The 16,276-nt window shown below is 46.8% G+C and overlaps 1 protein-coding gene across 2 annotated transcripts in view; it reads right to left on the reverse strand.

Annotated features, from left to right (window-relative positions):
* Nucleotides 1–16,276, reverse strand: part of LOC146869314 (solute carrier family 12 member 6-like) — an 818,593-nt gene that overhangs the window by 21,870 nt on the left and 780,447 nt on the right. For both annotated transcript variants that reach the window (XM_085648043.1, XM_085647962.1), the window contains one exon: nucleotides 8,684–8,817. In XM_085648043.1, the coding sequence (XP_085504169.1) occupies nucleotides 8,684–8,817 (134 nt within the window). The remainder of the gene's footprint in view (nucleotides 1–8,683; nucleotides 8,818–16,276) is intronic.

The following is a 16,276-nucleotide window of genomic DNA, read 5'->3' on the forward strand; positions in this document are numbered from 1 at the left end:
GAGACTTGAAAATATGCATTCTGCAGGTAGAGAGTTGTTTAGATGGAGAATATCTTGCTATGTCACCATAAGGGATGATTGTTTTTTGAGATTTGAGATGTGTTGAGATCTCAGAGGTCGAGGATAGACTGCCATTACTAACAATTTTTGCGAATCGGGAAGAAACTGAAATAGAATCCCTTCCCTTGTTGCGAAAGAGTGACCCTCTCTATCTTTCCCTTCCTAAACATGGTCTCGAGCAGTTGTAAATGTTTGGGAATGGAGGAGTGCAGTGGGTTTAATAGTGGGTTCTAGACGAATTCTAGGGTGTGGCCAAATTGAACAAGGTCTAGGACCCATTGGTCCGATGTTATTTCTTGCCAATGTATTGAACTGGGATATCCTTCTAGTCTGAATGGTGAGAAGATAGGGGTACCCGGATCTTGTGACAGGTCATTGGGTAAGACCAGCATCTTTTACCTGATGTGTTGCTATTCCTCTAGGTGCAGGTCTGCTGTAGGCCACTTGAGGTGGTTGTCTCTGGGAATATAGTAGACAAAACAGCTGGGAGGTAGATGTGTAGGAGGGATATCAGTATTGCTGATAACCTCCCCTATATGATGGCATACGTCTTTCTCTGGACCCCACAAAAGGGCATCTTCTTGAACTCAAGAATCCCTCACAATTTAGCTGTCTCTGTGCCAGTCTTTGTTGCAAGGATGGCTTCATCAACATGCTTGCCGAACTAGGATTCTCCATCAAAGGGAAGATCTACATTTTATTTTTTACTTCAGGCCTAAAGGAAGTAGCTTTGAGCAAGCCTTGTCTGCTGAGAAAAGCAGAACCTGAAAGTTGCCTAAATGCAGTGGTGGCTATATCCATGACACATTCTATGATCTATGCTGATGTGTGCTCTCCCTCTTACAACATCTTTTTTGCTTCCAATTTCGTGTCTTCTGGAAGTTAACCTACATATAGGCTGATGTCAGCCTGCTGCTGGCAATCATATCTTCCCGAAACAGCCAGAGAATTTGCCGCTCTGTCAGCCCTGACATTGATGAAAAAAGTTTGCAGATTTTATCCAAGCATCTGCCCTCTTTGTCCAGAGCCGCAGAGATCGGAATGGAGGGGTTCTTTGATCTTTATTGGGCTGCTTACGTAATTACTTTGTCTGGCTTTGGATGGCTAGTTAGACAAGCCAAGCATCCTCTGGGGCTTTATATTTCTTATCAAGGCATGGAAGAAACGCTGTGACTGTAGCTGGATTTTTCATTACTTTTAAGCCCTCCTCCCAAATATAGCTGGCAATGGGCATGAACCTCACACTTTTCTGGAAAGGCTCCTTAAAATCATAAAAAACAGTCCATCAGCTTGGTGGGAATAGGGAGTGCAAAATGTTTAGCTGCCCTTTTCAACAAATTATGAAAACCCCCAATATCTTCCAGTGGCAAACCCACTCAGGTGGGTGATGGAGATGATTGCGTAGGTGTGGGAGTCGCAAAAGCTCTCCTTCCTCTCACTCATCTTCAGCTGTATCTGGATCATGGAGTATGGCTGCCTGTGGTGTATGCTTTACTGAGACAGGCAATGATGTAGTTTGTGCTGGAGTGGATCGCTGAGCAGCGCATGATCTGGTAGGCGTGGATACCTGTGGCGCCGTAGCTGTATTAGATGGAAATTGCTTCCTATAATCCGAAAGCACAAACTGCAAGTCAGAAACCAGAGAACCAGGTAGACAAACCATGTCCTCCTTGAATGGCTGCTGATACTGGTCATGGGAAGAAAATAGTGCTGTTCATATTCATCATCACAGACCTCCTCTTCTTCTTGGCATTTCACATGCAACTCAGAGGGACTGCGTGTGACACCAAAGGACCCGTCATCATCAGAGTCTTCTTCCTCCAAGAGATGAGCTTGAATTAGGATTGTCACTTTGCTTGGAGAGGTGTTTTCAGGGGTCAAAAACTTTGTTCTTTGATGTTTTGCCATTTTTTTCTATCTATGGTGGCGCTAACATCTTATTTGCAGTCGGTGGTGTAATCGTCGCTGGTATCGCAGTCGTCGGCAGGGTTATCGGAGTTGACGGAGGAGCCGAAGACAGTGTCGTCAATGATAAAATCAGGGAAATCTTCAGCATTGACGGTCATCATAGATGCCGTCGCCAACAATGTCGTCGTCAAGGAGGAGGAGGTGGGAGACAATGTAGTGATTGTAGCTCCTTTCTAGTTTTGTATTTTTGAAGCCAGATAAGTAAGCGTCCTTCTCTATCCTTCAAAGTTTTGGTTGAAAAGGTGCGACATACCGAACAGTCCTTAATAGAATGATTTGGGTACAGGCAATGAATGCAGTCTTGGTGTGGGTCTTCAGAGTGTGATCTCATTTTACTGCAGGTACTGCAGGCCCTGAAGAGACTTTTCTTCTCCTTGTCTGACATGATGGTTAAATGAAGTCAGATTTTTATGTAGGAAAACACTGAGGGTAGAAGGTAAATACTTCCACTGTACCAAAATATTGGAAATATTCTCTTGAAAGCATCCAAGTAAGAAATAACTGAGCAGAGCTCAGTGGAGACTCCCTAGCACAATGTGTGGTAGAACATCTGAGGGACTGGAGCTTCTCCAGGAGTGTTCAAGGAGGCAAAGCAGCCTGATAGGTTGCAAAATTGAAGGGCTTGGGGCCATTAAATTACTATTATATGGTACCGGGGACTCCCATCTCAACAACGGGAAATGATTCAAGCATGTGAATCTATGAAAGTTCCAGTACTGGAGTAACAGTATAATACCAGACTGCTTCATCAAGGAACCCATAGATGGTGTCCTTGACAATGGTATTTTTGCGCTTCAAAGTTGTACTACGCAGCCAAAATACAGTTGTTCACAAGAAACTCAAGAAATCAAAAAAATGAAATTTTAGCAAGGAGTTAGTTTCTTGTGCGATTTAAATGAAATTAGCATACGATAGAGTCAATATGTGTATCATTTGTTATAATTAAGTAATATAATTTCTTTGATTCTAGGGAACATATATGACTCAGGAGAAACTAACCCACACACAACAGTTCTTATGCTACACCCACTTCAGCCGAAGTGAGCGTATTTTATTTGCAATAACAATCCGGCAAAATAGAAAAATAGATTTCTGCTGTGTATTCACACTGTATACAAATTTATATTAGAACGTGACTTATGTGACCCCAGTGGAGTGACCATAACCAAAACAGTGAAATAGCTACAGTGAATAATTGGTTGTTGGAATGAAAGGGCTGTCCTTTGGATATCAGATTGAATCATTCGTTCTAGAGTATGTTTCTAGAACTCTGGGACGTTTCGACCCTCAAGTGGTACGGGGTCTCTTCAGAACGGGGATTCTGGGGACCTAGGCGCTATAAAAATACCGGAGACGTAATGAGATTCAATGGTCTGTTAATGGTTCGGTAAAGGATCCCAGTTGTAGAGGCTTAGGATGACCAGGATAGCCGCAATGGCTATAGTAATTCCATAAGTATTTAGATCAGCAGGAAGTGTATATTAATTCAATCGTCTAAAAGTAGTATGGTAAAGGATCCAATTTATGTCGGTGTCGGAGAACCAGGGTAACTTACGCAGCTATAGTCTATTCCTACAAGCTGAAGACCTGGATGGTACTGTAAACAGTGACACAAAAGACATTCACAAAGGGATAAACCAATTTACCCACACTAGAATATAGTCGATGCGGTATCTAATATCCACGGACGGAGGTCAGTCTGCAATCAGGACGATGCTAGCAAAGATGCCATCGACATCTGTCGGCGATGGTGCTGTCTGCGTCGAAGGTATTGCAGTCGATGACGTCATCAAAATCCTTGACGACTAAGCTACTGTAGTTGTTGATGTTGAAGATGTCACCTTCTTTGATGGTGGCCTCAGCAACGGTTTCTTTGATGACGTGTCTTGTTGACGAGGGGTCTGTCAATGCTTTTTTTAGTCTGATTTAGAAGGAACCTGAAATGAAAGAATGGGAGGCTCTGACCTGTATTTTTCAAGTTTTGATGAACAAGATGACTTTTTCTGCAGAATCTTCTTCGAAGGCAGGACTTCTCCCAGTGAGCTATTTCTCTTGGCCCTTAAGGACCTTCCAAAAGGGCTCATCAATAGAATCTCTTTCTGAGGAACCATCTCTTTTCTGTTTTTTTTTTTAGAGATCTAGAAGTTTCCTCACCTCTATCTCCACAGGATGGATCCTCTCTCCCTTTCATATTCTGGAGACAAATCAGTAAGCTACCCTTTTTGTCAATGAGAGTTTTTGCAGAGAAAGTACAGCAGTTCTTACAGTTCTTGGCCTTATGCTTTTTATGAAGACAGTACAGGCACTCCTTATGAGGGTCATCAGAGTGGAGCCTAAGCTTACCACACCAACCGTAAGACCTAAAAACTAACTTTTTAGAGACTTCAGTCATAATTCTGTCAGAATTAACACTGAAGTGATGTTAGACTAAAGGTTTTGTCAGTTGAGGTTGAAGACAAAAGTTGATAAAATCTACTTCTGAGAAAGTTAAAGTCAGCAAAGCGCAGGGAAGCTCCCCTTCACCTGACTTGCAGTAGGAATGGTGGTCCTAGAGGGGACAGGTGCATTCTGAGCTGCTTCCTGATTGGCTGGAGGTTGGTTGTTTTCAATGGATGTTAATTGGTTGACAGTATCGCTACTTTGAACTGTGTTAAGTTATGCTTTTCCTTTATACGGCTTGCTAAAATTACAGTGGGACTCCCACCTTGACGACAGGGAATATTCAAGCATGAGAATCTATGAATGATTGAATACTTGTGTAAAGTACCTTCCCACTAGCATGTTGTAAGTCTGTTAGATAGGTTGTACTGGAATGGGGGGGATATAGTAACCTTCAAATTCAATTCCCTTCCTCAGGGAATTCTGTTAACCTCCCCCATATGTAGCACCATAGACATCAAAGTACCCTCCAGAAGTCAGCTTGGCTGTAGAAAGTACCAGGAGTTGTGTGAGTTGCGGGCATGTCTCACTGTTAAATGCATTGAGTATTATGTTCAAAAACAGCCTTGGGATCCATGCTTGATGCCATTGGGGCTATAATGTTGAAAGAAGATGTGGCAGAGGGCAGGGAAAAAGGAGGAACTGTCTATAAAAAGACCTTGGCCATTGTCTTCTGAAAATGGGCTGTTTCTGGGATGGATCCTTAAGGTAAACCATTTAGTAGCATCTTAATCTAACAAGAGGAGATAAGGAAGGCTTCCAAGCTGCTAAACACCACTGCTTACTCTGCTGTGAGAATGAGTGCAGGATTGGTGAGCTATGACCAAGTCGACCTTAGGCGTGACGTGGTTTGGAGTAATAAAAAGTTGAACAAAAAGGAATACGTTACTTACCCTGTAAGCATCTGTTTGTTGCATCTAGTGCTGTAGATTCACATGCTGTGCAAACACTTGCCATCTAGTGCTGGGCTTGGTCATTGCAAGTTGTTTTACTTCAAAGAAGTCTTTTGAGTCACAAGGTCTCTGTGACTCCTCCTCTAGGAATAAATGCGCATGGTCACGGACTCCAGTGTTAGATTGTTTTTCGCCCAAAGGGTAAGTGTAAATAAGGAGTAGTGTGCATATAACAGAACAATGACCATGCAAGCAGAAGGAAACGGATTAGAGGGAAAAAATCAAAAACTCTGCGTTAACCACTGGCTCCCGGAAATGAGGGTGGGCGCATGTGAATGTACAGCACTACATGCAACTAACAGACGCTTACAGGGTAACATATTATGTTGATAGAATGTGTGGCTGTAACTACACATGCCGTGCAAAGACTGAAAAAAATGTCTTCCTGTAAATTGAGGTTAGCCATTGGATGGGGCAGAGGTTTGAAACAATGTTCTGGTCAACTCTGGCTTGTTCTGTTGATAGCACGTCCAGACAATAATGTTTTGTAAAACTTTGAGGAGTGGGTTAAGTGTCAGCTTCACAGATGTCTGCTATGCAAATATTTTCAAGGAAAGCCACATTATCACCCTGTTTGTGGGTGGAATGTGGGCAGGAGGGTAGCTTTTTTTTCGCTTGATCGCAACAGGTTTGGATACACTTGACTATCCACCTGGATATCCATGGCTTTGAAATGGCATGCCCTTTATGGGGTTTGGAGAAGGCTACACATATCTTCTGTGCCTTAGGAAAAAGTTTGGCGTTATCAATGTAATACATAAGAGCACATTCAATGTCTTGAGTGTAGAGTGCTCTTTCAGCTATTGAGTCAGGTTGTGGGAAGAAGACTGGGAGCTAAATAGATTGGTTGAGGTGGAAGGAAAAGGTCACCTTGGGCAAAAACCTAGCATTGGTTTTAAGAATTACTTTATCCTTATGGACTTGGAAGAAGGGATCTTTAAATGGGAGGACTTGCAACTCACTGATGTGTCTAAGTGAAGTAATTGAAAAAAGGAAGGCCACCTTCCAGGAGAGAAATTGAAGAGAGCATGAATTCATGGGCTCAAAGGGTTGATCCATCAGTCTTGTAAGGTCAATGTTAAAGTTCCAAGAAGGGGTGGGGAGTTCCATGGGTGAATTGACCCGTTTGAGGCTTTCCATGAAGGCTTTGATAAGAGGGATTTTGAAGAGACAAATGTTCTCTGTTTTGCATGTATGCTGCATTAGGGGTTAGGTGTAATCTGACTAAGGTATAGACCAAATAGGCTCTTTAAAAATATTAGGAACAGATTTGACCAACCCTTTTAGCATGGGGAAATATTGTAAAGAGTGCTCTGTCTTGGAGGAGTCTCCAAGATGAAATCCTCTTGGGTGGTGTAGGGATCCACCTTGTGATAGGCGGCGGCACACTGAAGACACTATGATATGCCGTAGTGTCATTGGGGAGTGAGGGATACAGGGATGTATTCTAAATCTGGGTCCAAATCGTAGTCCTCCTCAGGGTGACTGAAAGCACCGTGGTACATAAGTGTGTAACCATCGGCTGATGAAGAGGGGTTTGGACTGCTAGTGTTGGAATAAGACGTCTGGTGACCTATGAGGTAGAGTAGGATGTGGAGGTGAAGATGGAAGAGGTGGACTGGGTGAGGGTAGAGAAGGAGTAAGAGGAGATGGTGGAGAAGGAATATGAGGACGCAATTTGCCCTTGTGCCTTTTGGGAAGACCATGAACCTCCAGTGGTTGAATGTCCTCGGGAGCAACTTTGCCTTTTTGGGGTAGAAGCTTCTCAGAGGCTGCAATCTTTCCAGTGAGCAGTTGAATGATAATTTTGCACTGTCTGACGACCACTCCTCCTGGAACCTATTGAGGATGGGATGTTCACCGACGTCAAGGGAATGTGTTTTTGATGCTGGAGGCGGCTTTGACACCAAGGAGGGTTTCGGTGCAAGGGTGTCTTTGGGGCTGAGGAAAGCTTCAACAGCAGTTGAGGCTGGCGCCGGAAAGTCTGTGTCTTCAGTGTTGCTTGTGTATGGGTGCAGATGGGTATTCTCGGCATTGAGGCGGATTGAGGCTTGAGGGGTTTGGCTCTGTGGCCTTATTTCTGTGTCGACCAGTGCTGTGGTGCTCCTCAAGATGTGGCAGTTTTGGCAGTGGGCTTGATGCCCGATCCCTCAAGGGGCAGTGCTCGGCATCTACAGTACTCACTTGTGGTGTTATCTTGACACGTGGACCAGAGCCCACTTAGGTGGATTGGGCATCCTTGGTGGTATCATCTTCCTCTTTTGGAGGAACTCTTTGCCAGGCTCTGAGTCATCAGAGTGGATGTACTCATGGCTGGGCTGGTAGGCTGGGAGCTTGGTTGACTCGCTCATTTCCTCTTCTTCCTCTTTCTCCGCAGCCAGGGGTACGCTTCCCCAAAGATGTCGGGCATCTCCAATATAGACCAGGACAAGCTGGTGTGTGCCAACCATGAATCTTGGCGCGTGAAGAGTCTTTTTGCTTCAGAACGTCGAACAGCAGTTGCAGTGGCTTTTGTTATGGTCCGGCGATAGGCACAAGTTGTACACAGCATGGAGGTTGGCCCAGGGATATGTAGTGTGATCCTCGGGTCATCTCCTGGAGGTCGTCCGTTCACACACCTTAAGAGAGTCATCTGGAGGCTGGGGCATGCATTGGCCCAAAGTGCCCAGAGGGCCCTGAGGCCTGGACACTGATTGTTGAAGGAACCAGCCGATGGAACAGACGTGCAAGTATAGAGTGATGCATCAAATAGAGTATGCACAAGGTGGAAGTCAGCAGACTCAAGGCCATGACGGGAACCGACAAACTTGTCGAGACCTGCAGCTCACTGGATCACGTCAGAATCTAATGGCGGACAAAAACAATCTAACAATAGAGTTGGGTAATGATGTCATAAGTGTGTGTGGCCCTATTGTCGTGCTAACCCTGACAGCTCAGTGTCTGGATTTACTTAGGCACTACTTTGTGCTTACTGCATGGATAAAAGTTGGCAGGCACATTTTGATATTTCAGTAAGCAGAGAATCTGTGTGACGGGTATTAATCGAAACCGGACATTTCAGTTTAGGTGATGGAATTTTGGAAATATTCCTGCGTGTCTAGCACTCTCATTTGTTTTCTTATGAGTTTACTTAGTTCTAGAGACTAAAACAAACCATTATGGGGTTTTACTGGGGCAACTGGCAGACAGAGTACAAAAGAAGTAAAGTGAATGAAAGAATTAACTAATCTGTAAACTGGATTGAAAAACCTGAAAAAGGATACAATTCTCATCACCGTCGGGGTTCTTGGGAGGCCCGGGCATATTCAGCAGGACCAGTTTGGCATCGTGCGACTTATTGACAATAACTTCATTCAATTTGACCGCCGTGTGCATGCGCCTCACATTTGACTGGTCCCTGAACACGAGAGGGAGGAGAAATAAAGGACAGGTTATACAACTCGGAGTATACATTGAAATTACCACATCTGTACAAATTCACTTGTACAATGAATTTGTTGAATGTCATTCTTTGCTACTGCATCCAGACTCTACTGTAACAGAATCATTTTTTGTGGGGCACAACAGAGTCTGCACTAAGTCTCCATTTTAGCTTCACTTTATAGCTTGACATCTTTTTCTGATGGTGACTTTTTACATGTTTTACACTTACACTATAATGTACTGAGAAGCTATTCTACATGTTGTTTATTTCTTAGTAAGCATTATTACCATGTTGGTTGTACACTCTGTCCAAGGCTAGGCACATGGAATGTGATGCCCTTGTATTTGTTTGTCCGGTTGGAGATAGCTCTAAGGCACCATAAACACTATTGCATCAGCTCTACACCTTTGGCACAGTGCGATTGGAACAGTGTTTTTATTATATTACCAGCCTCTGTATTACATTTAGCAGAGTAGCATCTCTGGTGGGATTGTCCTGGTAGTCGACGTGCTGTGGCTGAAATGCAGTCCTGCTGACTCTAACCTCCAATCTGCAAAGGACGATATCCTGTTCTATATAGGATGAGTTAGCTTCCTTATACATCACACTCTGGTATGGGGGGGTTTCAGCTAGCCCAAGGGATCTGGCCGAGGGCACTCCCACTATGCTCCAGATAGTGTAAGTAGTGTTAGGTAGGAGTATAATCTTCTAATCATATAATCACATAATAATGTTATCATGGTTGAACTGTTCATCTTTTTCAACATTCTTGTAATGCTGCTTACAATGCTTTGCTTCTCCTGCCTAATGATTGTAGCACACTCTTTGTATACAAGAATATAATTGTTTCAATAAATGGTTGAAGACCCAATTTGTATCTTTCTTGTGTTTACCTTGGGCATGCAAAAGTGAATAATGAAAAGATAGAACTGTTTAGACGATTTTCCTTGGGAACAAAGAGAGTGGTCAAGTTCAAGGTTGCTGATACCATCTGGTACCCTGGAAAGGTTAGGTGTTCAAATGGGGCACTGTGAGATAGCAAAGAATTAATTCAACATTTCCTATGTGTGAAGCAGCTATTCATATTCTCATGTTTAGGTTGTCCAGATACACAATCCTACTTAATTAGTAAGAACCGTATAACAAATTGGACTGTTGTGTACTATAAGTAGCACGCTGTATACACACATCTCCCCACGTCTCTACTTTGTATACACAAACTATGCTTCTTCCATCTCTACATTTCCCTATACCTCAAAGAGTAGTATACCTGTCAGGGGCTTTTCGTTTTCTGATAACACAGCGATACAGGAAATTGTCTACCTAGAAATGGATTGGTCCATAATTGACAAGCTATTTGGACTTTATATGGTTTGTGGTCTGGTATTAAAGAACAAGTTAATTACCTTCAGTAATGCCTTAGCTGCAGATTGATCACCTTTGCATTTTCTCCATGCATCAGACCAGATCTGGAAAATGTTCTTAAACAGTACTCCTGCACGCTGATCAGCTCCGCGTGGCGCTGTCCCTGCCAAAAGGGACATGTGCAATGCCCATATAGGTGCTCACCCCAGCACGCTGATGTCAGTTTCTTTTCATGACTTCCCACGCCAGGAACGCGAAGCAACGAAGAACACTGACCACTGGTGAGGAAAACAAGGGCTCTGAAAGGGGAATAACACTGACCCTAGAATCAGCTCACAGAGTAGGGAGGATGGGTGGGGCGACAAGGAATCTGTGGCTAGATATAGCCTCTACCAGATAGGTAAGTAACTTGTTCATCTGATCAAGACTTCTAGCAGCAGATTCCTCACTTTGATGCCCAAGAAATACCTCCCCGGAGGGGAGTCTGTGTAACAGGTTTTAGATTAAAAGGCCCTGCAGGACCTAATGGGCAAAGTGCCCATTCTGACAGACCAGATTGTCCAGGTAGTAGTGTTTGGTGAACATGTGCAACCTGGCAGATGTACAGGTCTGGAACTTCACATGCTAACGTAGTGGTTGCAGCTTTTGTTCTGGTGCAATGAGCTCGCAAACCCTCAGGGCTTGCTTGATAGCCAATGCTTTGCAGAGCTTAATGCAGAACATGATTCAACGGGATATGGTCTGTTTCTGCAAGTCTATTTCCTTCTTTGCTCCCACGAAGAGTTGGTCATTCGCCTGGGAACCTTTTGTGCGGTCAAGGTAGAACTGCAACACTCTTTTTGGGTCCAGATGGTGAAGTGGCTCCTCTTCTTTGGAGGGATGTGGTAGAGGGTAAAAAGTAGGCAAGGTGATGGATTGGCCTAGATGAAATAGAGTAACTACTTTCAGTACAAAAGAGCCCCTAGTGCGCAGAACCAGTTTGTCTGAATAGATGCTCAGATATGGAGGCTTTGATGATAAAACGTGCCCTAAGGGAAAAGGATACAGGGGGAATCCATTTTGATCGCTTAGCAAGAAAAAAACTTTTTTCCAGGCGATCCCTCACCCGCCAAGGTTCAAAGGGAGCGCACATGAGGAAAGTGAGCACAAGATTAAGGTCCCACTGAGCCATGATGAAGGGTGAAGGAGGAAACATGTATTGTAACCCTTTCAAGAATCTGTTAACAACAGGGAATTTGAAGAGGGATGGCTGATCAGGCAGCCGCGTGAAGGCTAAAATAGCAGAGTGATATTCCTTAAGGGTGCCCAGAGCAGAACCTTGCTGGGAGAGAGAGAGAATAAAGAGAAGGACCTGAGAGAGGGGAGCAGAGAGGAGATTAATCTGTTTCTCTGGACACCATGCCACAAATATGTTACAACGGCAGGTGTATACAGTCTTGGTAGAGGGACGCCTGGCTACCAAGATAAAGTTACAGACTTCAGGTGGAAGGTCCAACGCGGTCAACTGTTGTCGCTTAATATAAACACATTTAAGTGGAGTGCTGGCAGGTTCAGGTGGAGAACCCTCCCCTGCTGCTACGACACAAGATCCTCCCAAAGGGGCAGCCTGATCGGAGGGCCGATGGCCATGCTCAACAGCTCTGGATACCGAACTCTTCTAACCCAGTCCGAAGCCACAAGGATGACTTGGGCTCGGTTGTTACTAATCTTCTAGAGAACTCTGGGCAGTAGTGGTATGGGCAGAAAGGCATACAGGAGGCCTGAGCTCCACTCGAGACGAAAAGTGTCTCTGACCAAGAGTCACCTTAGAAACTCCAGTGCGCAGAACTGCAGATATTGCACGTTCTCTGCTGTGGCAAACAAATCTAACCAAGGCTCTCCCCACTGTTCAAACAGACCTTGCACCACCTCCGAATGGAGACGCAATTCATGATCCACTAGGCATCTTTGGCAGAGTTTGTCCATCCTGGCATTCCGAGAACCCACCATGTGTTGAATCACCAGGGCCTCTTGAAAAAGGGTCCACGACCCCATCCCGCCTTTTTTGTTGCAGTACCACATGGCGGTGGTGTTATCTGTGAACACCTGTACTAGCCTTTCTTGATGGAGGGTAGAAAGGCTTTCAATGCCAGCCGGATCGCCTGGAGTTACAGAAGGTTGATGTAGAACTCTGATTCCGCCGGAGACCACAGGCCTCTGATCTCCACCTCTGCCAGATGGCTGCCCCATCCTAGGAGTGACACATCTGTCACTACTGTCAGATCTGGTTGGGGAAGGGAAACCCAATCATTGTTCGTTACTCACCACTGCAGGTCTTTTGCAGTTCCCTCTGAGGTCTGGGCCAGTTTGGAGAGATTCCCCTGATGGTGCACCCACTGGGACTTCAGGTTCCACTGTAGAGCAGGCATGTGCCAGCATGAGTCACAAGCAGGATGCAGGAGGCCATGAGGTCCAGCAGCTTCAGAGTCAGTCTCACCAAAATCCAGCATAGAGGTTGAAACATTGGTATAATAGCCTGAATATCCTGTACTTTCCTGCTTGGAAGGATAAGACCAAACTGCACTGTGTCTAGAACAGCTCTGATGAAAGGGAGCGTCTGAGAGGGAGTCAGGTGTGACTTCCCTCATGTTGATAGTGAACTCCAGCGAGTTCAGGAGGTTTGCCTTAGCCTGGAGGTGGGAGACGACAGCCTGGAGGTGGGAGACGACAGCCTGGAGGTGGGAGACGAAAGCCTGGGGTGAGCCCGCCTTTAGCAGCCAGTAGACTAGATAGGGGAAGACTAGCACCCCTGATATCCGTAGATGAGCTGCAACCACTGCCATCACCTTGGTGAACAACAGAGGGGGGGCTAGTGAGGCCATCGGGAAAAACGGTAAACTGGAAGTGCTCATGGCCTACTGTGAACTGCAGGTAATGTCTGTTGGCAGACAGGATGGGAATGTGGAAGTATGCATCCTGCAGGTCCAACGCTACTATTCAGTCTTCTGGGTTCACGACAGACAGGACTTAAACAAGTGTGAGCATTTTGAATTTCTACTTCTTGAGGAAGAAGTTGAGAGGGTGCAGACCTAGGATAGGACAAGGGCCTCTGTCCTTCTTGGGCACCAAAAAATAGAGGGAATAACAACTATGGCCTACTTCTGGCATCAGCACCCTCTCTATGGCTCCCTTGGCCAGGAGAGCTGTCACTCCGGGTGGAGAAAGGAGAAGTGGTCTTCTGTCAGTCTTTACTCAGTAGGTGGCATGGGGGGGCGTGGAAGTCACAGAGGGGAGGGAGTAGCCTGTTGGACAATTTGAAGAACCCACTGGTTTGAAGTTATAGACCGACAGTGGGGCATGTGATGGCATATCCTGCCTCCCACTAGTTTCCCATGATGGATTAAAGTCAAACTAAAGGGGTTTAGAGGCTGTGGCTATCAAGGGAGTGATGGACTGGCCAAACCTCTGGCTGGCCGACCCATGGGGTCTGTGGGTACCGCGTCCTCGGCCACGCAGAGGCTGGGAAGCTAGTGTGACGTGGTTGCAGGGCCTGTAAAGATGCAGCTGGAAGCCCCTTCTGTGGTCATGAAAGCAGCGAAAGGCGCGCTGGGGTTGGCGAGGGACCATAAATAGAACCCAATGATCTGGCGGTAGTCCTGCTATCCTTGAAGCGCTCCAGCGCCGAGTCAGCCTTTTCTCTGAAGAGAGGGGTGCCATCAAAGGGCACGTCCATAAGGAATGCCTGGACATCCCCTGAAAAGCGAGTCCACCTCAGTCACGTGTGGCGCCGTAAGGCCACCATTGATGAAACCACTTTGCTCAGCAAGTCGGTGGTGTCTAGTCCACATCGGATGGTGTGCATCCCTCCCGTCATTAACAGGTTGGGAGCTTGGGGGAATCTGGAGCCGTTGGCAGCACCTGTTCAACCGTATCACACAGTGCAGGGGAGTAGCAGCCCAAAAGGCATGCAGTGTTCACGGACCGCAGTACCAGGCTGCCGGAAGAAAACATTTTCTTTCCCAAGGTATCCAGCCTTTTGGATTCCCTATCCAGTGGGGTTGTAGGGAATGTGCCAGGATTTACACTGGAAGTTGAGGCTTAGACCACCAAGTTCTCCGGGGTTGCATGAGGAAGCTGGGGACCACTGGGGTAGGGCAGTGGCAGCGGGCAATCATCATTGTTCACAGGAGCCCCAGTGCAGGGTTTGGACCAAGACCCTAGTAGGACGTCCGTGAGGACTTCATTGACAGGAAGAAGCGGTCCTGAGAAAGACACATCTGGTTGAAGCACCTCTGTCAAGACATTAGTACTGTCGGCTACGGAGGCAGGCCAAAGTCCAGGATCTCAGCCACCCTCACCACCATAGCGAAAGAGCCTCCCTCCTCCGTAGTCACAGTAGGAGGAGAGACCATGTCAGTATCTGGAGAAGTATCCAGTCCGCTGACGGCCGGATGGTCCTCACATCAGTAAATGCTTGTATCTAGGGGCAGGTACCCTTCTGGTTCCAGCAACCCCTCCTACTTCTCCCTGAGTTCTACCCCATCGGAATGGGGTTCGGGAGTCCGACCTGCGAGGCAAGGCGCCAGTAAGCGCTGGAGCCAGCATTGGGCGATGTTCCTCCAGCTCCGTGTGAGAGTCAGGTATTAGAATGGGGACAGCGGCATCCGGGGCACCAGCATCGGAACCAGTGCTGGGGAACCATAGGCCAGAGCTGCCACCGTGAAACAAGTAGAGTCCCCACCCGAACCCAAGGGGCCCAAATGTGGGCTGCTCTACTATGAGGTGCACAGCCTCATAACACTCATGAATTTTTTTTTGGGGGGGGGGGGGGGGGGTTGCTCCGGCACCGTAAACGCGGGGAGGCTCTGAGTCGTCCCTCAAGCTGTCTCAACCGCGGAGCCAGGCCTCGAATGAGGGTGCTCCCTCGCCTCCTTTGAAGACTGAGACAGACAGAGCAATGCTGAAGACTTCTTCGAATTCTTGCTCTTCTTCATGCAGTGGGACTTACCTAAGTGACCCGACAATTTCAAATGCGACAAAGATCTTGGACTCCATGACCGATTGCAGGACCTTCCTCTCAACTGGGATTGAGCGCGTCCCAGCTTTGCAGGTCGAGCTGCCCTGAGCTTGAGGGAGCCGCTCCCTAAAGACCTTCAGGTTCATGGTGCGGCAGTCAATCGATCAATCAATCAATCAGGGGATTATAAGCACGCTACTCACCAGTGAGGGTCTCATCACGCTGAATGGGGGGGGGGGGAGGGGGGCGCAGGTCTGCTTAGCCGAAGAGCCAGGTCTTAAGGGTCTTCCTGAAGGTGTTCAGGGAAGGGGCACTTCTGATGTTTGCCAGTAGCTCGTTCCAGGTCTTGGCTGCGATGTGGGAGAAGGACCTTCTGCCTGCTCTGGCTCTATGGATGCGCAGGGTTTCGGCCAGGCAGAGGTTGGTAGATCTGAGGTTTCTCTTGGGTACGTGGATGTTAACTCTGTCGTTGAGGTTTTTTGGCCCGTTGTTATGCAGGCATTTGTAGGCATGGGTGAGGATCTTGAAAGTGACTCTTTTCCCCACGGGGAGCCAATGGAGTCTTCGTAGGTGCTGGCTGATGTGATTGTGTTTGGGGATGTCTAGGACGAGTCTGGCGGCGGCGTTCTGTATAGTCTGGAGTCTGTGGAGTAGGGACTTGTTGATGCCGGCGTAGCGTACGTTTCCATAGTAGTTGAGTGCGTGGGTGACCGTCTTTCTTAACTCAAAGGGGATCCATTTGAAGGTCTCGCGGAGGATTCGGAGTGTGTTGAAGCAGCTGGAGGTGCCGGCGTTGACCTGTCGGTTCATGGTGAGTGAGAAGTCAAGTACGATGCCGAGGTTCTTGGCGTGATCTGTGGGGGTAGGCAGGCATCAGAGGGCGGTCGGCCACAAGGTGTGGTCCCATGCAGAGGGGGTGGTTCCAAGGACAAGGTTTTCTGTCTTCTCTGGGTTGAGTTTCAGGCAGCTGTTGGTCATCCAGACTGCGACGTCTTGCATACCTTTCTGAAGTTGAGTTAGGCGGTGGTGGGGTCTTTGGTGATGGAGAGTATGAGTTGGGTAACGTCAGCG

Source organism: Triturus cristatus, chromosome 1_1 (assembly GCF_964204655.1).
Source record: "Triturus cristatus chromosome 1_1, aTriCri1.1, whole genome shotgun sequence".
In the NCBI taxonomy this organism is placed as follows: domain Eukaryota; kingdom Metazoa; phylum Chordata; class Amphibia; order Caudata; family Salamandridae; genus Triturus; species Triturus cristatus.